At 38.8% G+C, this 26,272-nt stretch overlaps 1 protein-coding gene across 1 annotated transcript in view; it reads right to left on the reverse strand.

Annotated features, from left to right (window-relative positions):
- The window catches only part of TANC2 (tetratricopeptide repeat, ankyrin repeat and coiled-coil containing 2), a 380,809-nt gene that overhangs the window by 289,010 nt on the left and 65,527 nt on the right, over positions 1-26,272 (reverse strand). The window contains exon 2 of the mRNA XM_006897797.1: positions 12,844-12,915. Coding sequence (XP_006897859.1) covers positions 12,844-12,915 — 72 coding nt within the window. The remainder of the gene's footprint in view (positions 1-12,843; positions 12,916-26,272) is intronic.

Raw genomic sequence — 26,272 nt, forward strand, 5'->3', positions numbered from 1 at the left:
ATAAGTGAAAGAAGAGTAATCCCCTCGCCTAGGATTTACAGCCTCTGGTTCTAACTCAACAGCACACAACAGGAGAGAGAACTGACTACAAAATGACATGAAGACACTTTTTATGATAATGGAAACAGGCAACATCTTGATTTTTTTTTGTTGTTGTTAGGTGCCATCAAGTCGACTACAACAAATCAAAACCTTGCTATATCTTACACCATGTTTTTGCAATGCCAGAGACCATTTTTTGCCATGCCAGAGCCCCATCTTGTTGAGGACTTTTTCTCTTTCTCTAGAAAGTCTCCATCCACCTTTCCCAGCATGATGTCTCCTTCCAGGGCCCCTCCAGACAACATGCCCAATGTAAAGGAGATGAAAGTTTACCATTCTCGCCTCTAAGGAGCAATCTGATTGCACTTTCTCTAAGACAGACTTAAAAGTTCATTCTTTTGGCAGGCCACTGGATATTCAGTTCTCTTCTCCAACACCAGAATTCAAAAGCATTGTTTTTTTATCTATCACTCTTATTCACTGTCCAACTTTCAGATATATACAAAGGCATTAAAAATACTATGGCTTTGATCAGACACATCTTGGTCTCTAAACTGGTATCCACTTTGGAGAGGTACTTGTCAGTGTATTTCCCCAATTCAACACTTTATTTGGTTTCTTGTCTTGTTATCATGGATGTTGATGATAAATGCAACTAAAATTAAATTGTTGCCAACTTCAATCTTTGTTCCACCAATCATGAGGTTTTGCCTATTACTAGTTCAGTGGTGAGGACTTTTGTTTTCTTGATGTTGAGATGTAATTTACAGGTTTTACTTTCAGAAAGCAGGTAAAGTTGTATCACTTGCATAATGCAGGTTGTTGGTTAAGTCTTCCTCCTATCTTGTGAGGCCACATCATTCTTCATATAGTTTAGCTTTTTTAATGACTTGCACAGCATACAGAATGAGTATATATGGAGAAAGGATACAATTTTAATGCACATCATTCCTGCTCTTAAACCACACCGTGCTTCTATGTCCTATTTGGATAACCAATTCTTGGTCTATGTATATTCTGTGCATAAGCACAATTAAGTGTTCAAGGATCCTAATTCTTCTAAATGCTATCTAAAATGTATTATGATCCACAGAGCCAAATGCCTTTGTATAGCCAGGAAAATATAAGTAAATATCTTTCTGGTAGTCTCTGGTTTCAGCCAAGATCCATGTGACTCCAGCAAGGATAGCCCTTCCTGGATAGCCTCTTCTGAATCCAGCTAGAATGTCTGTTCATTCCTTTTGATATACTGTTCTAGTAATTGAAAAATCATTTTCAGCAAGATTTTACTTGCACATTATATAAATGATACTGTCTGATAACTTCTACCTTTTTTGGGAATGGGAACAAATATGGATCTCTCTCAGTCAGGTAGTTTCACGGCATAAACTGATGAAGACACTGAAACATGTCAACTAGTGTTCCATCAATTCCAAGGGCCTTACTTTTTGTAAATACCTTCAACACAACTTGAACTTCTTCCTTCATTTCCATTTCTTACCATATGCTACTTCCTGAAGTGGTTCTATGTGGACCAATTCTTTTTGGTCACTATATGTATCTCTAAATATTCCTTTCTTTTTATTTTGATGCTTCCTGCATCATTCATTATTTTACCCACAGAATCTTTCAGTACTGCAAATTGAAGCTTGAATTTGTTATTAAGTACTTTCTGCTTGAGAAATGCTGAACATGTTCTTCCCTTTGATCTTCTAACTTCAGCTCTTTGTATATTTTGTTACAATATTTTGCCCTGATTGGCAGCATCATGATAGACGATGAAGAGACTGAGATTGTTAGCCACTTTAATTTGCTTGGTTCCACAATCAACACTCTTGGCACCAACAGCCAGGAAATAAAAAGATGTATTGTGATGGGAAAGTCTGCTGTTAGAGACCTCTCCAAAGTACTGATGAGCAATGATGTCAGGCTGGAGACTGAAGTGTGCCTGATACAGGCCATGGTCTTTGCAATCACTTGCTATGTATCAGAGAGCTGGACAATGACCAGGGATGACAGAAAGAGAACTGATGCCTTTGAGTTGTGGTGCTGGAGAAGAGTGTTGAATATACTATGAACAGCTAAGACAACTAACAGATTCGTCCTGGAGAAGGTTAAACGAGGCTGTTTCTTGGAGGCAAGGATTCTGAAGCTTCGTTTGACACACTTTGGACATGTTGCAATGAGGGACCAGTCCTTGGAGAGGGATGTCATGCTGGGAGGGTGGAGGGACAGCACAGGAGAGGAAGACCCTCTATAAGATGGACTGATTCAGTGACCGGGGTAATGGGGGTAGGTGTGTTGGAGACAGCGATATTGGCACAGGATAGAGCAGGTTTTAGGGCTATTGTACACAATGTTGCTGAGTTACAGGCAACTTGACAGCACATAACAACAACAAGAACTTCTTGAGTTGCTCTCTGAAATTTTCTGTACATTTATTTTAGCATTTTCCTCTGCTATTTTAGTGTCTTTACACTCTAGAGTACATTGCAGAGTATCCCTGACATTCATTTTGATCTTTTCTTTCCTGTACGAACAACATTTTTCTTTCTTCATAAATGATGTCATTCCATAACTCTTCTGCTCTTTAGTCATCAGTTAAAAAGTGGAGAATATGGGGGGGAGGGATTGTATAACAATGAAAGAATTTTTCTTTTACTTTTCAAAGAAAAGAACGAACTGGAGAGGAGGGGTGGGCAGGGAGAAAAGTGCAACAATGAATGAATGGAAATCAAAATCTCTCTAAATTTTCATTAAAATTACTAATAAAAAAATAATTACATGGACTAATTCTACTAAAGAATGAAAAAAAGTGGAGAATACTTGAAACACTTATTGAAGTGGTAGTTATGACTTTATGTTGGTCAAAAACCAAACCAAATCCACTGCCAGCAAGCCAGTTCCAATTTATAGCAACCATACAGGACAGAGAACTGCCTTAGGGAGTTTCCAAGGCTGTAAATCTTTATAGAAGCTGACTGTTGTATCTTTCTCCTGCAGAGTAGTTGGTGAGTTTGAGCTTCAGCCAAGTGATTAAACACTGTGCTACCGGAACTTCCTGCTAAGCTCATAGTAGAAGATAGCTTATAATTTGAACATGGTATTCAAGGTTCCATCTAATCTGGGCCCTATATACTTAGTTTTCTGACCTTATTATCCATACTTTCTCTCTCAAAATGATTTCATTATAATGGCTTCTCGGTCTTTTTATTTGGTCAACAATATAGCCATCATTTTCAATTTGTGATTTTTAAAAAAAAAATTTTGTTTTGTTTTCTATTTCTATTGCTAACTGCAGCTCCAGGGAGCTCTGGTGACCTCGTGGTAAGGAGCTGAGCTGCCAACCCAAAGGCCCACATGTCAAACCCACCAGCTGCTCTACAGAAGAAAGATAGGCAATCTCCTTTCATGTAATTAACTGCCTCTGAAAACCCTGTGGGAAGGTCAACTGTGAGCTGGTTCCTACTCAGTGGTGCATAACAACAACAAAATGCTTGGTCTGCATATCTTTGCATAGCTGTCTCTCCTTTGTCTTTAAAAGGCTCAGTGGTTACTTCCTCAGAGAGGCCTTTTCACTTACTACTTATCTATCTCTGGTGGCCCAGCTGCAAAAAGCTACTGCAATCCAAAAGGCACGTGGTTCAAATCCACCAGATGCTCTGTGGGAGAAACATGGGCAATCTCCTCCTATGCAATTAACTGCCCTCTGAAAACCTGCTGGAGGGTCAGCTATGGTTCAGTTCCAACTCCACGGTATACAACAACAACAACAATCCCATTTCATTTCCTAGATAGCACTTACTATTACTTGAAACTATCTTGTTCTTTGTCTAACTCTTCTAGAGTAATTCATCAAAAGAGCAGACTTTCTCTGTCTTGTTTCACTGCTTTTATGTCACTCAATCTAGGCAGAACTTGAGTATTAAGTTAGCCTTAGGAAGGCAAGGTAGCATACCTGACTCCTGGGTGGCACAGATCTGGCCTCCTATGAGATCCCAACACTGACCCTTTCAACAGCTCGGGATGCCTTGCCCTAGAAATTTCCTTCTTGATGTTTGCTTCTCACAATTCTAGTCTCAAAATAGAAAATCTTTCCTTGCAGATGCTTGAATGCAGCATTAGGAGTAGGAGTTAAACACATGTAGAGATATCAGCCATCTGAGAGAGAAAATTTTAACTTTACTACTTTGTCTGCTCAGGACCCTAACTTCTTTCCCTAGAAAACAGATCATTACTCAGCTGCTGAAAATCTAGCACCAATGATATTTTTATCCAAAGGAAATAGGCTGTGCTAGATCCTGCCCAGAGAAGTCTACACAGAGATGTATTGCTAGAAAATAAGAATTTGTCTTTAGTGAGGTGTCAACTATGAAAACCCACTCTGTTCTCATAATTGTAGCAAAGTAAGCGGACAAAGGAGGAGGACAGTGGAGCGAAAAATTCTTGTAGGAAGCTATGCAGACAGGAAACCTCAATATAAAACAGAGACTACTCCAGGAGATTGTTTGGGAGACATAATCAGTGAGATATAAGTGGAGATGACTCTTGACGGAGAAAAATTATATGTAAGAAAACCTTCTGAAGGACTACATATTTTACAGGGAAGAAATTAAGGAAAATGAAAACCATGAATGTAAGGATTTTAAGAAAGCCTTCAGTTAACAATTATTCTCTTCAGAGACATAGGAAAATTGAAAATGGAGAAAAAGCTTTGAGTTATGATAGCAGAGTCTGTAGTGAGTTGTGGTGCTAACTCAAAAACAGCATCTTTCAAGAGAAGAGATTAAGAGGCAACCAGATCAGCAAAAGATACGGTGAAACTGTCACTATATGCCAGTGATACCATAGAGTAAGTACACAGAAAACCAGGAGGACTCAACAACAACAAAACACTGTTAGAGCTAGAAGATCAATTTGGAGTGGCAGAAGACAAGATCAATATAAACAAGTCTTTGGGATTCCTTTACAGTAACAAAGAAAACACAGAGAAAGAAAATCAGAAAGCAATACCATTTACAATAGCCAACCACAAAACGAGATACTTAGAAATAAACCTAACTAGAGACAGAAAAAACCTTTACAAAGAGAACTACAAAACACTTCTGCAAGAAACAATGAAAGACCTAAATAAATGGGGAAATGTTCTCTGTTCATGGAAAGGAAGACTCAATATAGCGAAAATGACAATCCTACCAAAAGCAATCTACATGTGTAATGCAATCCCAATAGAGATACCAAATTCCTTTTTCAAAAAGACAGAAAAGGCAATTCTTAAGTTTACTTGGAGAGAAGAGAGACTCTGAATAAACAAAGCACTTCTAGGAAAAAAAGAATGATGTAGAAGGCATAGTACTCCCTGATATCAAACCCTACTATTCAGTTGTAATAACCAATGACAAGCACATAGACCAACAGAACAGAATTGAGAACCCAGAAATTAGACCAACAGAACAGAATTGAGAACCCAGAAATTAACCCATCTATCAAAGGTCAACTGACATTTGACAAGGAAACAAAATCTATCAAATGGGGAAACAACAACCTCTTGAACAAATGGCGCTGGCAAAACTGGACTGCTACCTGCAGAAAGATAAAGCACAATCTACACTTCTCACCATACAAAATAATAAACTCAAGATGGATCAGAGATCTATGCATAAAGCTCAAAACCATAAACATCACAAGAGACAAATTGGGACCAAGATTAGAAGGCATCACATATGACATAAAGAGGCTGTTAAAAACAGCCAGAAATGCACAACCAGAAGAGAATAAAATTGATTAATGGAATCTTCTAAAAGATTAAATCCCTGGTGAGCATCAAAAAAACGTTTTCCAATAGGTTGAAATTAAAACAAACTGACTGGGGAAAAGTACATAACAACAACAACAACAACAGCAACAAAACCATTTCAGATAAGGATCTCATAACAAAAGTTCATAGAACACTGCAGGGCCTCCACAAGAAAAAGACTGATAACCCAATTACAAAATGGACAAAAGACATAGAATGACTTTTTTTTTACAGAGGAAGACATTTGTATAGTCAACAGACACATGAAGAAACGCTCAAAATCACTGGCAATTAGAGAAATGCAAATCAAAATCACAATGAGATACCATCTCAACCCAGTAACAATGGCAAAAATTTCAACAGGACAGCAAGAAATGAGAAGATCTGGAGAAACAGGAACTCTGACACTACTGGTGAGATTGTAAAATGGTACAATCACTCTGGAAGGCATTTTGGCACTTCCCCCAAAAGATGAACACAGAAATTCTTTATGATCTAGCCATTCCACTCCTAGGAATATAACCTAAGGAAATTAGAACTGAGATAAAAATGGAGATTTGTACACCAATGTTCATAGCAGCATTATTCAGAACCACAAGAATAAGCAAACAGTTCATATATCCAAGCACAATCAAATGGACTGAGATACTGTGGTACAACCACACGATGAAATACTATACAGAACTCAGGAGCTAATTTCAAAAATTAACATATAAATTAGGGGCTCTGGCAAGAAGATGTGCTGCAATCCCAAAGGCAAATAGTTTGAATCAACCAGCTGCTCTAAGGGAGAAGGATGGGCAGTCTCCTCCCATGCAATTAACGGCCTCTGAAAATCCACCAGAGGGTGAACTATGGGTTGGTTCTCACTCTATGGTACACAGTAACTACATAACTTGGGAGAGATTGGAGGGCATAATGCTAAGTGAACTAACTCAGTCTCATAAAGATAAATATGACATAGGACCATTATTGTAAAAACATAAGGATAACTAGTAAAACGTTTGTGGGGATCCAAGTGGGGGAGGAGTGGGAACAGAAGCGTAAGGGCGGGTAAGGGGGAAATCACAGGGTCACACAATTTGGTCGGTGGAATGAGGGAGATAAAGGAAATGGGAAAGACCCAGCAGGGATCTGGAAAGACAAGACAGTGGTTAAACAGTGATTGATTTTATAAAACATATGAATGAGAATGATTAATAGTGTGAAAGACAAAGTATAAAAACTTTGTATGTAAATCAAAGTAAGTTTGTTTTTTTTTTAAAAGGCAGCACCTTCTGTCAGTTTGAATCCACTAGCAGCTCTGTAAGAGACAGGCAATCTCTTCTCATGCTATCTACAGTTTCTTAAAACCTGCTGGAGAGTCAACTATCAGTCAGTTCTCAATCAAAGGCAATGAGAAAGAATTTGAGCCTGGGAGATCACTCAATCTACAGTCATTACTATACAGAAATAATATCTAACACTGAAGAGAAATTTTATGAGTGTAACCAGTACAAGTTCGCAATCACTTGTTATGCATCACAGAGTTGGACAATGGCCAAGGAGGACAGAAGGAGAATTGATGCCTTTGAGCTGTGGTGCTGGAGAAGAGTATTAAGAGCACCATGGACTGCTAGGAAAACAGATTCATCCTAGAAAGGGTTAAACTGGGTGGCTCCTTGGAAGCAAGGATTCAGAGGCTACTTCTAACATACTTTGGACATGTTGTGAGGAGAGACCGGTCCTTGGAGAAGGACATCATGCTTGGGAGGGTAGAGGGACAGCACAGGAGGAGAAGGCCCTCTATGAGGTGGACTGATTCAATGACTGGGATAATTGGGACGGGAGTGTCAGAGACAGTGCGATTGGCACAGGATTGAGCATAGTGTAAGGCTGCTTGCTGTACATAGGGTCTATGAGGCACAAGCGAATCGATGGCACATAACAACAACAACAACCAGTACAAAATTTTTTTAAAAAAATAGCTCTTGTCTTGAAGGATACAAGAGAAAATACACTGTGCCGTTGTCAGGAGCCATCAAGTCAGAACCATCTCATAATGATCCTACATTCAACAGAACGAAACTATCTAATCCTGAGCCATCTTCTTCATAATCATTGTTTTGATTCTGTCACTGTGTCAACGGCACTGTTGAGAGATACATACTGAATAGAAACTATGAATGCAAAGACTTTAGGGGAAACCTTCAGCAGACACTCTAATCTCACTGTCCAAAAGCATTTTTTTGTTATGTGCTGTCTAGCTGCCTGCAATTCACAGCAAGCTTATATGTACAATAGCTCTGAAACCTGCCCTACCCTGAGCCAGTCTTACTGATTCCAACACATCTAATCCAATCGCCCTAGTTATCATGTCATTCCATCTAATCCAGGGTCTACCTCTCCTGCGCTGTCCCTCTACCCTTCCAGGCATGATGTCCTTCTCCAAGGACTGGTCCCTGCTGGCCAAGTGCCCCAAGCATGTGAGACATACCTTGAAAATCTTTTCCTTATGAATCAGGGTGAAGTCTCTCTCAGGGAGGAGTGATAGGGAATGGCAGAGGACACACTGACAAAGGAGATTAATTAGAACTGGCTTTGACAAGCCCTGTGGCAACTGGACAATTAAAACAGACTTTCAAGGGGGGATAAAAAAGAGGAACGAACTGGGGAGGAGGGTAGAGAAAATAGTGCAACAATGAATGAATGGAAACCCAAAATCTCTGTAAATGCTCATTAAAATTAATAAAATTTAATTATAAAAAAAAACACCCTTTGCCTCTAAGGAGAAACCTGGTTTCACCCTTGCCATGACAGACCTATTTGTTCTCCTGGTTGGTATGTTCACTACTCTTCTCAAGCACTACAACTCAAAAAGCATCAATTCTTCTGTCACACTTAGTCATTGCCCTGCTCTCTGATGCAAGTAACTGCAGAGACCATGGCCTGGATCAGGCTCGCCTTAGTCTCTAGACTGACATAATGAGCACTCTCAGCACTCTGGAGAGGTCCCTGAGAGCAGACTTCTCCAATACAATTCATCTTTTGATTTCTTGAATTCTGATGCCAAGAGTCTTGATTGTGGAGTCAAGCAAGCTCAAACTATTAACAATCTCTTCTCCATCCATCATCAAGCTGCCAATTGGCCCAGTGGTGAGAATCTTGGTCTTCTTGATGTTTAGCTTCAATACACATAAAGGACTACAGTCCTTGATCTTCTGCAGCAAACGCTTCAGGTTCTCTTCAGTTTCAGCAAACAAGGTTGATCATCTGCATAGCACAAGTTGTTAATGAGTCTGTCTCCAATCCTGATGGCACAGTCCTCCTCATAAATTCCAGCCTCTCAAATGATCTGTTGTGCATACAGATTGAAGGTATGGAGACAGGACCGATTCCTGACATCCCTCTGTACAATACAGCACACTTTGAGTAGACTAGCACCAGCATCTTGCTGGGGAGAAATTCTACAATTCCAATGAATAGTGTAAAGGCCTTTTTTAAAAGGAGCTTTGATCACACAATACACAAGGGAAAAACCTTATTAATTCAGTGGTTGCAAAACCACCTCTAACAAGAACTTTCACAATGCTATATTCACAAGAGTACACACTAGGGAGAAAGAGTATAAAATGACTATGGGCAACTCTTCAAAAGTCATTCATCTCATGGGAGAAATGTTAAGGACTCACAAAAGAGAGAAGTTGTATATGTGCAATGAGTGGGAGAAACATCCCAATGATCTTATGTATATGTATTAAGTATTGATTTCAATCATTTTCTATGCATCTGAGAGCTGAAAAATAAGTATGACCAAAGAATAACTGATACCTTTGAACTGTCATGTTGGAGAAGAGTACAGAACATCCCTTGGACTATCAAAAAAAACAGACTGGTATGTCTTGGAGAAGGTATAGCCAGAGTGCTCTTTGAAGGAAAAAAATAGCAAAGCTTCATCTCACACACTTTGGTCATGCTGCTAGGAAAACCTATTCATTGGAGAAGGACATCGTGCTTGGAAAGGGGTCAGCGAAAGAGCGGAAGACTTCTGATGAGACAGATTGACACAGCAACTGCAGCAATGGGCTCAATTATGTCAGAGATTGTGAGGATGTTATAGGATAGCATTGGGTTCAGATCTGTTGTTCTGAGGGTTCTGAGTTGTACTTGACTCAACACATGTATATGTAGAGATAACTGTTGGTTTTTGCCTGTCTTTATCTTGCAGATCCTGCTGAGACATATGATAATTTACCTGATTAAAAGTATCCCATGTGGAGAAGCATGCAGCCAAAAACCTTGCTTTGTTCTACATAAGAAAATTAATATAGGAAGTAATCTTAGTACCGTTTGAAAACTCTAAGGATAGAACTTTGAAAAACATAATTATGTTCTAATTCTAGGAAAGCCTGTACAACAAACACACTTGACTTCGTCTCTTCCAATGCATGCAACAATACAAGTAAGTAATAGAATGCAAGCACTAATTACCGACGGACTCTGAAAGTAAATTCATACAAGCAGATTGAGGAAACAATTTGAAGTTCCACTTATGGTGCAGCACAGTGATTATTCAAAACAGCTTTCCTAGCCATTGGCTATGACTTCTGTCACATGGCTGGGTGGGACTATGCTAATTTGTAAATGAAGTGAATAGCATCTTTTGGTAGGTAACGTGCAAACAAAGTATACGGTCTACTACTGAGAGGATTAGTAAACTGTGTCATCCCACCAGACTTAAAGGCAGGAAATAGGAATTTCAATACCAGCAAAGAAAGAAAAGCAGAGAGTGTAGAGCACATCCCTTTGGGCTAAAGATTCCTTAAAGAGTCCAACTAGGAAGTAGACTAGAGCAATAGCAGCAAAAGCAGAAGCAGTGGAAAATCAGAAACTCATGTGAGACAGAGCTGAAATGGGACTGCATCCTCCATGCACCCACAGGCAAAGTCAGAGCCAGAGTAGGAGTTCTTTCAACCAAGCTGTTTAAAGACTAGCGGAGAGATGCCATAATCGGCAGGATCAAAAGAGCTGTTACAGAGCTGCGAGGCTGAAGGTCATGGGGCCTACAAGCACATCTGAGAAGCTGTTCCAACTAAAGAATTGGATCCTGTTTCCAAGCTGAACTGTATAACCTGTTAACTTCCTTCATAATCCTTATAATCAGGAGGTTGGTCTGTGAGTTCTGCTTGATGACTGCAATGGATTAGTGGACCCACAGTAAAGAAGCAAGAGCACAGGGAGAGTCAGATGGTGCTGAAATTGACAGAAGCAGGTACAGGGATCATGGTGTATGTATGGTCTGACCTCACTGGAATCAGTGTTGTGGTAAGGATCTTGATGGTGACTATTCCACCTGTAGAATTAGGGATGGTCAGACATCACCACTCTATGCCCATACAAGCAGCAATGCTTTTATACATTAAAGTGGTGGTGAATTTACCATGCTCTATCCACACGTATCACGTGACAAGTATCAGATTCAAAAATAACCCCAAACCTAGAAATATATACCAGGTAAGTTAACAAAAAGCTTCAAGAGAATTCCTCCCTTCCTGGTTCAAGAAGCAGGAAAGGGGTACATGTGAATATGGGAGATTGGGGAAAAGTCTATTTCCTTTTTCTTTCTCACTTCTATCCAGCCCTTAGACAATAACACTGTAGTGGCAGCACAAAGATGGTACCAGCTTCTGGAGACGCATCTAAGCCTTTAAAGGAAGAGAAGCCTTTTCTCTGATTACAGGAGCAATATCTCAATTAGCATAAAGTAACCCCTCACTGCTTTCTGTCAGGTGCAGAAAAGGATTATCAGATTGGAAAAACTAAGCTTCTGCTTTTTTGACAGAGGACTGAGAAAGGAATTATTCAGAAGCTGGAAATAGTTGATGATTTGTAATGACAAAAACTTAAACTCCTCTGAGTTGGACCAGCTTACAGGTGACCCTGTGTGGGGCTTTTAAGGCTGTATATCACATGGAAGGAGACTACTCATATTTTGTCCCACTTAGCTGCTGGTGGATTAGAGCTGGCAGAGAGGCCTGGTCTTTAGGTTACACAAGGTAAATTCCTATAGATTAATGTATCAGAGTTCCCTGGTGATAACAAATAAGATTTTAAAAAGAAAAATGGGCAAAGCCATAAAGCTGTATATTAAAATCTGGAATCACCTCTGAACTTACATATTTTATATTAAATATCATACTGTTGTTAGTTGTTGTTAAGTGCTGTCGAGTTGCTTTAAAAGCAGAGTTGCAAGTATATCCCCACTATGGTCTCAGACTAGGTTTGTATGTGTGAATTCATTCGAATAACACTGCCCAGCATCACCTCAAAAGAAAGATCCAGCAATCTACATCTGAAAAATCAGCCACTGAGGATCCTATGGGAACACATGGGATCACCATGAGTCGAATCAACATGATAGCAACCACTAATGGTATCTAACAATTTCATTGACTTGGGAAGTTTTTACATAGTTTTGAAGTTGTCACTTCAAAAAAAATTTTTTTTTAAATTCAGAAGTCTATCCTACTACATTTTTAAATTAAAAAGAAAATGAGTAAGGAGATCCTAAAATAACAGAGTTTATAAACAAATAATCAACAAATACTGTACTGAAGATAGTAAAAAAAAATCCATGATTATACTCCAACAAATGTTACTACTAAAAAGTAACATTTTTGTTACTTTCTAACTAGACATTTACCATAATTCTCCAAAATTATTTCAATGTTAATAATCATTTTAAGGATGGTTCATGGAATCATTTTTTATTCTATCTTTGGTAATTTGTGTCATATAGAAATTTTAGACTCCATCATTTATATTGTAAATAAGAAACTGGAATATAAGAGATCAATAAACTACATTATCAGAAGTAATAAAATGAGACAAAAAATTAATAATAATAATAACTAAAAAACCCTGGAACACAGACTCAGTGAAAATTCTACCCTCCAGATGAAGAAACAGAAAAAAAAATTAGCATTTTTTTGTTTTCTTTCGTAACAAATTTGATAAGACTCTACCTTGCCCTGAGCGGCTTTGGCGAGAGTCTACACTTGACTGTCTTCGATCGGGTGGTTCCTCGCTCCCTCCGTCTGTGTAAAAATGAAAAAAGCGTAAGTGAAGAGACTGATGTATGATCTCCACTGATATTATTCTATCTTTAAAAAATGCAAACCAAGAAGTAAATATGGCTTTCAGGTTTTAAAAAAAAATTGTAAGAGAAGCAGCCAATAGATTTTACTGTATCTACCAATTGTTTTAATTTTTTATAATCTTCAGCATCAAAGATACTTGAGGATTTCCCCCACATAAACCAGTATTTTTTTACCCTTGTGGTATTTTCTGTGCATTGGAATTGACCTATAGCTGACATTCAAGCAAGTTTTTGGTACAAGTAAATATCATGGGAGGAGATTGCTGATGTTTCTCCTGTGGAGCAGCTGGTAGATTTGAACCATATGTCTTCAGTTTGGCAGCACAGCTCCTTGCCACTGTGCCATTAGCAAAATGGTTTCCACTTCTTCTGATACTTTTAAGAAAGTGAAGGTATTCTTCCTTCCCTACCTCCCTACATGTGCACTCTAGCCTTCACAGAATAAGGAATATTATCAACTTTATAAATACTTCATTTACATAATTCTCATTTAGATGCTTTGATTTATATATATGTTTTAAATTAACAACTGTTTATTTGCCTAAGGTGTGCTAATCTCTCAGCAAAAACAGATCTCAGGAAAAAATAAAGTAGGAAGACTCCTACTTTTTAAATTTTAAGCTTATTACAAAGCAATGATGAACAAGGATATCATTAAGAAGGTGAAAAATAGTATAATTGAAAAAAGCTTTTGTGAATCACGCTGCTATGTGTTGTTGAGTCAAAAACGACCTACAGGGACCCTACGAACGACTGATCTGAACTCTGTCCTATCCTGTACCACCTTCACACTTCCTGACACACTAAAGCCCATTGCAGCAATCATCATGTCAATCCACCTGGTCAAGGGTCTTCGTCTCCTTTGCCGACCCTCTATCTTTCCAAGTATCATGTCTCTCTCCAAAGAACAGGTCCTCCTAGTAGCATGCACAAAGTATATAAGGCGAACCCTCATCATCCTTGCCTCCAAAGAGCACTCTGGCTGCACTCTCTCCAAGACATAATTGTTTGTTCTTTTGACTGTCCATGGGCTGTTTAGTGCTCTTCTCCAACACCACAGCTCAAAGGCATCAAATCTTCTTCTGTCATCTTTATTCACTGTTCAGCTCTCCAATGCACAGCAAGTGATTGGAAAGACCATGGCCTGAAATCAGATGCACATTAGTCCTCAAAATGACATCAAAGTTCCTCAATAATTTGGAGAGGTCCCTAACTGCAGACTTTCCCAATGCAATATATCTCCCGATTTCCTGACTGCTGGTACCAAGGGTGTTAACCGTGGATCCAAGTAAGACGAAGCTGTTGACAGTTTCAATCTCTTCTCTATCCATCAGGATGTTGCTTATGGGTCCCGAGGTGAGAATCTTTATTTTCTTGACATTGAGATGCAATTCCTATTGAAGGCTATATTCGTTAAGCTTCTGCAACAAGTGCTTCAAGTCCTCCTCACTTTCAGCAAGCCAAGTTGTGTTATCTGCATAATGCAGGTTATTGATTCAGTCTCCCACTGATCCTGATGTCACATTCCTTTTCACAGAGTCCAGCTTCTTGAATAATTTGCTCAGCACACAGACTGAATAGGTATGGAGAGAGAAAACAACTGTGATGCATTCTTTTCTTAATTTTAAACGACGTAGTGTTTCCTTGCTCTATACGCACAACAGCTCCTGGTCTACGTACAGGTTTCACATAAGCACAAATGCGTGCTCTGGGATTCCCATTCTTCTCAATATTAGTCATAATTTTTTATTATCCACAAATAATTTTTCCTCATTTTCGCTGACTTTCAATCTGGGCTCTACCACTACTACTGTAACTATCTGTGTTCCTCTACTGTTAATAGAGCTTTCAGAGGCCTGCATTTAAGAAGTGAATGCTAGTCCTGCTTCCTATTCTATCTTAGTCTGGGTGCTCTACTAAAACCTATCCACCATGGGTAACCTATGTGGCATTTGACACACCAGTGACATAACCTTCTGTATCACTGCAACCCAAAAGTTATGTCAGTATGGCAAACTGACATACAAGTGCTGTACCACTTGTGAATCATATATATAATAAAAAAATAAACCAAACAAAAATCTGCCCATTGACTTAATTCAGAATCACACTGAATGCCTTGTACTTCCATGGCTGTCAATAAGAACAGACTTTGTTCTCTTTCTCCTATAGAACAGCTGGTGAGTTCAAACTGCTGATCTTTGGGTAGCAGTCTGAAATTAATCCACTACTTACATGTTTCAAATTATAGAAGCAGCCCTGGACCAACTCACTAATCTGTTCCAGGAGTGGAAGAGATAAATATTTGTTCCCATTCCCAAGAATGGTGACCCAATAGAATGTGGAAATTACTGAACAATATTATTAGCATCACATATAAACAAAATTTTGCTGAAGAGTATAAAAAAAAAAAATTCACAACCCAAAACCACCACCCCACAATCTAGCTAGAACTGTACCTTGACAAAAAATTATCAGAAGTTCAAGCTGGGTTTAGAAGAGATTCTGACATCAGGAATATCAGACAGATGTTGGTAGAAAACAGAGAACAGAAGAATATCTACTTGTGTTTTACTGATTATACAAAAGCATTTGACTTGTGGATCATAATATACTATGGTCAACATTGAGAAGAATGGGAATCCCAGAACATCTCATCATGCTCATATGAAACCTATATTTAGACCAACAAACTGTTGTCTGAACAGACCAAGGAGGACATTGTTGTTGTTGTTGTTGTTATGTGCCGTCAAGTCATTTGCAACTCACAGCAACCTATGAGTTCTTGTAAGAACTCTAAATGCCGTTCTATCCTGTGTCAACCTCGCTGTCTCAAACACATTCAATCCCATCACTCCACTCATAGAATCGAACCATCTCATTGAGGGGCTTCCTCTCCTGTGCCGTCCCTCCACTCTCCCAAACATGATGTCCGTCTCCAAGGACCAGTTGGACGAAGCTTCAGAATCCTTGACTCCAGGGAACATTCTGGCTTCACCCTTTCCAGGACAAACCTGCTTGTTCTCCTACCAGTCCATGGTATATTCAACACTCTTCTCCAGCACCACAACTCAAAGGCATCAACTCTCTTTCTATCATCCCTATTCACTGTCCAACTCTCCAATGCATAGCACATAATTGCAAAGACTATAGCTTGGATCAGGCGCACCTTAGTCTCCAGCCGGATGTTGTTGCACTTCAGTTCTCTTGAGAGGTCCCTCACAGCTGACTTTCCCAATGCAATTCGTCTCCCGATTTCCTGGCTGCTGTTACCAAGAGTGTTGGCTGTGGAGCCAAGTAAACTAAAACTGTTAACTATCTCAATCTCTTCACCATCCATACTGATGCTGCCAACTGGCCCAGTGGTGAGAATCTTTGTTTTCTTGATATTGAGCTTCAATCCACATTGAAGACTGCAGTCCTTGACCTTCTGCAGCAAGTGCTTCAGGTCCTCCTCAGTTTCAGCGAGCAGGGTTGTGTCATCTGCATAACTCAGGTTGTTGACGATTCTTCCACCAATCAAGGAGGACACTGCATAGCTTAAAATCAAGAAAGGTGTATATCAGGTTTGTATCCTTTCTTCATACTTATTCACTCCGTATGCTCGGCAAATCATTTGAGAAACTAGATTCTGTGAAGAAAAATGTGGCATTAAGATAGGAAGAAGGTTCATAAAAAATATGAATTATGCAGATAACAAGACTATGCTTGGCTTGCTTAAAGTGAGGAGGACTTGGAACATTTGCTGCAGAAGATCAAAAACCAAAGCCTTCAATATGGATTACTTACAACATCAAGAAGAAAAAAATCCTCATCATTGGGCCAATGATAAATGGAGAAAAGATTGGAATTATCACTGTTTCATCTTGATTGGATTCACAATCAACACCCTGGGTACCAGAAGGCAAGAAATTAAAAGGTGTTCTGCCCTGGGAAATTCTGCTGCCAAGGCAATCTCCAAAATACGTAAGAGCAATGATGTCCGTAAGTGCACCTGATTCAAGGTGTGGTCTTTTCAATTACCTACTATGCAATGAATAAGGATGACAGAAGAAGAATCAATGCCTCTTGAGTATTCCATGGAAAAACAGATAGGTCTTCAAGAAGGTGCAGACAAAGTATTCCTTAGAGGCAATAATATAGAAGCTTTAACTCACATACTTTGGACATGTTGTTGGGATGGGGGAACTATTCCTTGGAAAGGGATGACATGCTTGGAAAGGTGAAAGAAAGACCCTTACTGAAATGGATTCACACAGTGAGTACAGTAATGGACTCAAGTACACTAGAAATTATAAAGGTAGTGAAGGATAGGACAGAGTTCAGATCTTTTGTTCATAGGTTCACAATGAGTTGTACGTGACTCAATAGCACATAACAACAACAAAACCTCAAGGGCTCCTTCATATGATAAGCAGCAGCTTATATTCAAAATGTAAAACATTCTTACAGTCAACAGAGAAAGACAACTTAAGTGGGCAAAGGATCTGAATTTGGATTTCTTGAAGGGAGCTATACTAAAGACAATATGTACATGAAAAGATGCCTGACATCATTAGTCAGCAAAGCAATGCAACTTGAAAACACAATGAAGCCATGTCTTATCTATTAAGATGGCTAGAATAAAAAAAGTCACATAATAAAGGGTATTGGCAAGGATGTAGGAAAATGGAATCTTCATATACTGCTATACTGTCAAGTTACACAATCAACTCAGGGGTTGTAAGTTGTATAGGAAGAATGTTTCTTTGAAGCAGCTGGTGAATTTGAACTGCCTGCCTTTGGGTCAGCAGCACAACTCCTTACCACTAAGCCACCAGAGGAAAGTAAAATGGTCTCTCAATTTTGGAAAACAGTCTGGCAGTTCCTCAAAGCCATTTAACAAAGCTCTGATAAGATCCATCAATTCTAATCCATGGTGGTGGTGGGGGGGGTTGTTATGTACCATCAAGCAGGAGCAAACCCAGAGCTGATGCTCCAGAATGGTTTCAGAGGCAGTAAATGGTATAGGAGTAGACTATTCATTTTTCTCCTCTGGAGCAAATGTGAATTCCAACAGTGTGCTTTTGAGTTAATAGTACAATTCCTTATTACTAGGCCACCAGAGTTCCCTACTCCTAGGCATATTCTTGGAGTAAATGAGAGTATATGTTCACCTGAAAACTTGTACATTTATAGCAGCATTATTCACACAGAAGAACTGAGAAAATTCTAACATCCATCAATGGATGGACAAAATATAGCAGATCCAGTCAATGGAACATTATTTGGCCAAAACTAGAAATGAACTACTAATACAAGCTGCAGTTTGGATAAACCTTGACAACAACCTTTAATGAAAGAAGTTAGTAACAAAAGTTGAGACCCTATGTTATTACAATCATATGGAAAGTGTATAATAATGAAATTGATAGATATAAAAAAGAGTAATAGTTGCTTAGGGGGGATATAGGGTGATAGAACGGGAAAGCTAAAGAAAGGCTCAAGCTGATTTTTGTTTTGTGTGGTGAAGACGCTCTAAAATTGATTTTGGTGATGATTGTACACCTCTGTGGATATAGCAAAAACCACTGAATTTTACACTTTAACTAAGTGATCTATATCGTATATAAAATTTATTTTAATAAAGCTGCTTTACAAACCCCTAAGACTTTACTTTGTTGTTGTTTACTGTAGAGTTGGAACCAACCCATAGCTGACCCTCTAGTGAGTTTTCAGAGGCAGTTAATCTGACAGAAGGAGACTTCCCATCCTTCCCCCGTGGAGCAGCTGGTGGCCTTGAACCATGTGCCTTCAGGATTGCAGTGATGGATACCAACCATGAAAAGACACTGCCTTTGAGTGTGCAACACAACTTTGACTATGCAACCAGAGCTCCTATACATCAGCTCAACTCAGCTCTCATTGCTCTTTTGGAGCTATAAATTGCAAGGGAGGAGATTGTCCATCCTTCTGCCAGGGATTTAAACCACCAGAGATGTTTGGTTTATCAGAGCAACTTCCTTTGGACTACACCACTAGAACCCTCCACCTCCTCTCTGTGTCATCCAGTCAATCTCACTTGATGGTGACTCTCTACCAGGTTTCCTGGGCTTTAAGTATTATAGGACATTATCCATCCTATGGAGTAACTTTGGAAGCAGGAGTGGCATCAACTTCCTAAATAACATCCCTCTAGAAGGAAACTTTATGAACTTTAATAAATGTCAATAGTTGCGGAAGGGCTTCTGGCCTTTTGTTCATAGAGTTGCTATGAGTCGCACTCCACCCGAAGGCAGCCAACAACAGGACTTTAAGAAAAGATAGCAGTTTTCTCTTACTTCAACAAAAACTACATTTATGTGCTCTGTACACTATAGTAGCAGCAATTAAGAAATCAAAATATATATTACACTGGGAAAATCTATTGTAAAGGACCTCTTTAAAGTGCTAAAAAGCAAGGATGTCAGTTTAAGGATTAAGGTGTACCAACTTCATGCCAAGATTCTATCAACTGTTTCTTATGAGTATGATAGAAAGGAAGACTAAAGAACTGATGCCTTTGAAATGTGGTGTTGGCAAAGAGAACTGAGTATATTATGAACTGCCAAAAGAGCAAACAAGTCCATCTTGGAGGAAGTACAACCAGGGGGGTTCTTAAAAGGTAAAGATGGTGAAATTTCATCTCACTTATTTTGAGTATACTGTCAGGAGGCGGAAAAGGTATCATACTGGGAAAGAATCAATGAAAGGAAGACTCTCAAGAGATAGACTGACACAGTGACTGCCACAATGGGCTTGAGCACGGGGAAGATGGTTTAAATGGCGCAGGATATGGTCAGCTTCCAATCTGTTGTTCACAGAGTTACTATGAGTCATGGTCAACCCTATGGCACTGAACAGCAACATAAGAGATGAAGGGCACTCCACTGGGAGTTGAGCTTTAACTCAAATGCTTCTCTTTGGCAGTACAAATCCACCAGCAGCTTTGCCGGGGAAAAAATGGGTAATCTCATCTTGTGAGATTTACAGTGTCCAAAAACTTGCTGGTACATTACCAACGAGTCAATCAGTAGGGCTATAAGGCAATGAGATTTTTAGTTATAAAAGATGAATTTTTTTAGTTTGTTTTCTAACAATTTTTAAAATCACATTAAAAAAACACATTCATTTCATTGTGTCATCATTTTTAAGGATAGGTAACAGAGAAAAGGTACTCCTATGCATAATAAAAAACTACAACAAATTTGAATTTATAAAAATATTCCCTCACACGAATTATGTAAAAAGAGGAAAATAGGGGAGGTACTGGGGGGAGCAAAAATTTCTATCATAATAGTTAGAATAATGCATAAAACAACAGATTAAAGAATGTATAACAAACTAACATTAAAAAATAGGGTTGGTCTAGGAAAAGCTTTAACATAGTGCTTTAACATAGGCTTTAACTTGCCTATAAATGTATCACTTTAGTAAAATTAAAAATATATTAAATTATAATATTCTTTCTTTTTTATACAACCACATGACTTATTTTTTATTTAATAAAGAAGCAATTAAAAAAAACAGCAATCACTATACAAGTTTATTCTGTTGTTGTTGTTATGTACCATCAAATCGAATCAAGTGGCACAGGAGAAGACTGACCTTCCTTCTCCAGTGTATGGTAGATTCAGTGCGCTTCTTACCACTAGGCCACCGGAGCTCTCTTCACAAGTTTAAAAGGCTTACTAACAAAGTAAGTTATAAAGGCATAATATTTACGTTCCACATTATTTCCAATATAAAATCAAAAGATACATTTTCTATAGAAAAATATTTCTTACTCAAGGTCAAGTTTCTTCTTTCTTTCTAGTCAATGTACTAAAAAATAAGTTACCAAGTAGTTCTTTTGACAATACTGATGATCACAATTAATTATGTACCTGTAACTAAAGTCATAATAACCAAAAGTACCTCATTACACATTTTAAACATCATGCAAGGCATATAGTTCAACAGCGCTATAACATTGTAAGTGTGTGTATGTGTATTGCTGATAGGTGCTGTAGAGTTGAGTATAATTCATAGCATCACTATGAATAACAGATCTGCACCTTTGCTCTTCAAAACTTTAAAGATGTCAGGATTGGACAGGGTACAGATCTGAGCTCTTTAAAGAGGATTTTGGGTTTTACTTTATCCTCTTTTCAGTGACCGTTTGTTCTCCTTATGGACAATGTGATATCATCCCACAACTCAGCTGGTCTTCGATTAGTGGTGTTCAATGCTTCAAGCCTATTCTTAATATGATTTTTAAATTCATGTGGGATAGACTCACGATCTTTAGTTCTTTGAGATTTTAATAAAAGTTTATAAAAGAAACTGGATTTCCATTCATTCATTGTTGCATATTTTCCTTCCTGATCACCCCTCCCTGCCTGTTCACTTTTCTCTTTGAAAAAAATTCTTTCATTGTTATACAATTCTCCCTCCTTGCCCCCCAGTCCACTTTAACATACAGGTCTTATTCTGGACTCTTGTTCTCGTCGACTTGTTTTCATTTTCTTCAGCTTCAATTTGAACTTGCACATGGGTCGGCACCTGACCTGGTTTTGACTTCTGATATTGAGCTTCTCTAATGATTTCTTCCACCGATGTAGTCAAACTGATTGCTATGCAGTACATCTACTGAGGTCCATGAGTAAAGTCTTCATTAGTGTTTTTTTTTTAAAAGTTATCTGCAATAAATAAATCATAGAACTTGCAAAATTCAGCCATTCTATTTCTGGCCTCATTTCTGTCACCACATCTGTACTTTCCAACTATCCTTCCTTCTTCATTGTTTCCAACACTGGTATTCTAGTCACCAGTTAAAATGAACACATCTTGACTGAATGTTTGGTCAGTTTTGGACTATAAAATTTTATTAAAACCTTCCATTTCTTCCTTTTGGCTTTAGCTGTTGGTGCATATAATTTGGATACCAGCCATATTAACCGGCCTTCCTTTACGTGTATAGATAATATCTGATCACTAATAACAGGACATAACTTGAAATTTTTTTTTAAACATGAATGCAACACCATTCTTATTTTTATGCACTCCTAGCATATATAGTATACCATGTGAATGTCTGGTTCAAAGTAGCCAAAGCTAGGCCATGTCATCCTATCCTATTTCATCTCATCTCATATCATCTAATGCCTAGAATGTGGATGGTCAATGCATTCTATTTTTCAAAATTTCTAGTTTTCTAACATTCCTACTCTGTATATTCCACGTTACAACTATTAAAGGATGTTTGCATATATTTATATTCATTTTGATTGGCTTCCAATCTGTGCTCTACCTCTAATACTGTTCTATTCATGTTCCTAATACTGTACCTATCCATGTTCCTCTATTGTTCATAAGGTTTTCCAACGCTTGCTATTTCAGAAGTGGATGCCAAATCCTTATTCCTACTCTTTCTTGATCTAGCAGCTCCACCAAAACCTGTGACCATGGGTGACCCCTCTGAAATTTGTCACAGCGTGGCACAGCTTTTAGCATCACAGCAACTCACAAGTTTCCTCAGTACAGAAATCTCATTTAACATTGATACTGATTCAAAGTCTAAAGTGAAACAGCAAATTTTTAGCAGGTGGCTGAAACAAAATAAAGTTGTACTATATGAGGAGCAGTGCTAACAAGGGAAAAACAATGAGTTCTACCTGCTTCATAAAGGGGAAAGGTCCCCATCAATAACATCCACTGCCCCAAACAAACAGATACATAGTCCAGATATGCCACCCTTCATGCTCCTGCTCCTATTTCTACAAATCATTGAGTCCAATGTTTGTTTCAAATTTATTAAAAAACTTTACTCACAGTTGTAGGGTTTATTAGAAAAATAGGTTGGTGACTAGGGGAAGCAATAATATCACACACAATGCAAATTCAGGTTAACTGCACCAATCCCAGTCCAGATGAACAGCAGGATATAATTCCTCCATAATGAAAAGTATATATGCAAAACCAAGAGCCATTATCTTTCTCAATGGAGAAAGACTAAAAGCATTTTCCTTGCAAACAGGGACCAGACAAGGATGCCCACTGTCACCATTTCTATTCAATACTGTATTGGAAGTGTTTGCTAAGGCAATATGACAAGAGAAGGAAACAAAACGCATCCAGATTGGCAAAGAGATGGTTAAACTATCACTATATGCAGATGATATGATAGTGTACAAAGAAAATCCCAAAGACTCAACAACAACAACAACAAAACTGTTAGAGCTAGTAGGCCAAGTTAGAGTGGCAGGATATATAAGATCAATATCCAAAAATCAAGAGGGATTCCTCTACAGTAACAAAGATAACTCAGAGAAGGAAACCAAGAAAAAGCATTATCTTTATAACAGTCAACCACAAACTGAGATACACGGGAGTGAACCTAACTAGAGATACAAAAGCCTTGTTGTTGTTGTTATGTGTCGTCGCTTGAGACTCATAGCGACCCTATGCACAACAGCCCTAAACTCCGCTCTGTCCTGTGCCAATTGCACTGTCTCCGACACTCCTATCCCAATTATCCCAGTCACTGAATTAATCCACCTCATAGAGGGCCTTCCTCTCCTGCACTGTCCCTCCACCCTCCCAAGCATGATGTCCCTCTCTAAGGACCGGTCTCTCCTCACAACATGTCCCAAGTATGTTAGACGGAGCCTCAGAATCCTTGCATCCAAGGAGCAACCTGGTTTAACCCTTTCCAGGACAAATCTGTTTGTTTTCCTAGCAGTCCATGGTATTCTCAATACTCTTCTCCAGCACCACAGCTCAAAGGCATCAATTCTCCTTCTATCCTCCTTGGTCATTGTCCAACTCTCTGATGCATAACAAGTGACTGTGAAGACCATGGCCTGTATCAGACGCACCTTAGTCTCCAGAGAGATACCATTGCTCTTCAGTACTTTGGAGAAGTCCCTAACAGCAGACTTTCCCATGGCAATGTGCCTTTTAATTTCCTGGCTGCTGGTGCCAAGACTGTTGACTATGGAGCCAAGCAAACTAAAGCTGTGTACAATCTCAATCTCTTCACCATCCATCCTGATGCCGTCAATTGGTCCAGTGGTGAGAATCTTTGTCTTCTTGACATTGAGCCTCAATCCATACAAAGAAAACTATGTAACATTTCTGCAAGACATAATCAAAGAACAAAAGAAATAGAAAAATGTGCCCTGTTCATGGATATTGAAAGACTCAATATTGTGAAAAACGACAATCCTACAAAAAGCAATCCACATATTCAATGCAATCTCAATAGAGATACCAAATTCCTTTTTCAAGGAGATCAAAAGGGAAATTGTCAAGTTTATTTGGAGAGGAAAGAGACCCCAAATAAGCAAAATACTACTGAGAAACAAAAATGAAGTTGGAGGCATAACACTCCCTGACCTCAAAACCTACTACACAGCAGTAGTAACTGAAACAGCATGGTACTGGTACAATGACAGGCACACAGCCCAGGGCAACAGAATTGAGAATCCAGAAATAGATCTAGCTGTCTATGGTCAACTGATATTCGACAAGGAAATAATACCTATTAACATGTGCCACAAAATGTGTTTCTAAGCACGGTCGTCAATTTAAAAGGGTGTAGCAACGTGTTAAATGGGCAAATAACTTCTTCAACAAATGGTGCTGGCAAAACTGGACTGCTACCTGCAGAAAGCTGAAACAGGATCCACATCCATCTCATGATACATCCATCACATCATACACAATAATCACCTCAAGATAGATCAGAGACTTGGGAGTATAGCCCAAATCTATAAGCTCATGGGAGACAACCTGGGGTCAAGCTTAGAAAGCCTAGTCTATGGTATAAAGGCACTGTCAAATAATAACCAGAAATGCCCAATCTGAAGAGGATAAAATTGATGCAAGGGACCTTCTAAAGATTAAATTCCTGTGCACATCAAAAACGTTTTCCAACAGAGTTAAGGAAAATCTACTGACTGGGAACAAACATTTATTTGGCAATACCATTTCAGAAAACAGTCTTATAACCAAAGTTTATAGACTAGTCCTGGGCCTCCACAAGAAAAAGACTGATAACCCAATTACAAAATGGGCAAAAGACATGAAAAGAATTTTCAGAGGAAGATATTCAAATGGCCAACAGATATGGAGAAATGCTCCAAATCACTGGCAGTAAGAAAGACGCATATCAAAACCACAATGAGATATTATCTCACTCCAGTAACAGTGGCAAAGTTTAAAAGGACAGTTAGTAATACATGTTGGAGAGGATGTGGTGAGACAGGAACTCTTACAGAGTGTTGGTGAGATTGTAAAATGGTACAATCACTCTGGAGGGCAGTTTGGCACTTCCTCAAAAAGCTGAACATAGAAATTCCATATGAAAATGCATTCCTTGGAATATACCTCTAGAAAATGAGAACTTAGGCTCAAATGGAAACTTGTACATCAATGTTCATAGCAGCATTATTGACTATCACAAGAACATGGAAACAGCCCAAATGTCCAACTGCAAACAAATGGACTGAGAAGTTGTGATACATTCACACAATGAAATACTATGCGTGGCAAGCAGGAGTAATGATGTTGTAAATTACTACCTAACTTGGGGAGGACTGGAGAGCATTATGCTGAGTGAACTAATTCAGTCCCACAGGACAAATATTGTATAAAACCATTACAGTAGAATGAGTATGTACAGAAGTAACTCATGGTTGCTGTAATGCTAAACACTGTGACAGTGATATGCCAAATGTGATAATGGTTATCCATAGTGGACAGTGTTTGGTGGAGTATGGGAAGCCAAACTCTATAACAAACATTATATGAAAACCATTGTTCAGGAATTGAAGGAATTACAGATTTATAAGTTAGGATTTCTCTTGTGGCAGATCCTAGAAAATGAGCTGTTTGTTCCCTGCAAGACAGGAGACAGCAAGGGGCCCCCTACAGAGGGAGTGTTACTTCCTGAGCTAGAGTTCACCCTGAGGCATCAAGGTTAATAGTTGGGGGTAAACCAAATTCTTGCATTTGTGAACCCCTCCTTCCTGAGCCAAGCAAAAGGTTTTCAATAGAAAGAGCTTGGCTTCATTTGCATTGAATTCTCTTTGTGATTTACTTCCTGATAATTTTCAATGAAGATACAGAGAAGCTTGGCTTGGGGCCTTCAGTTGAGAACTGCTGGCCCCCTGTGTTATGCTCTCTGCTCTATCACATTCCTGGCTGTTTGTCTCATTATTAATAATTATAAAATTATTCCATTCTTTGGGACCCTCGGTCTGCAACAGTGGAGCTTCCCGACCAAAACAAGC

This window comes from Elephantulus edwardii, unplaced genomic scaffold (genome assembly GCF_000299155.1).
Source record: "Elephantulus edwardii isolate Elephantulus edwardi_28Jun2011 unplaced genomic scaffold, EleEdw1.0 scaffold00216, whole genome shotgun sequence".
In the NCBI taxonomy this organism is placed as follows: Eukaryota; Metazoa; Chordata; class Mammalia; order Macroscelidea; family Macroscelididae; genus Elephantulus; species Elephantulus edwardii.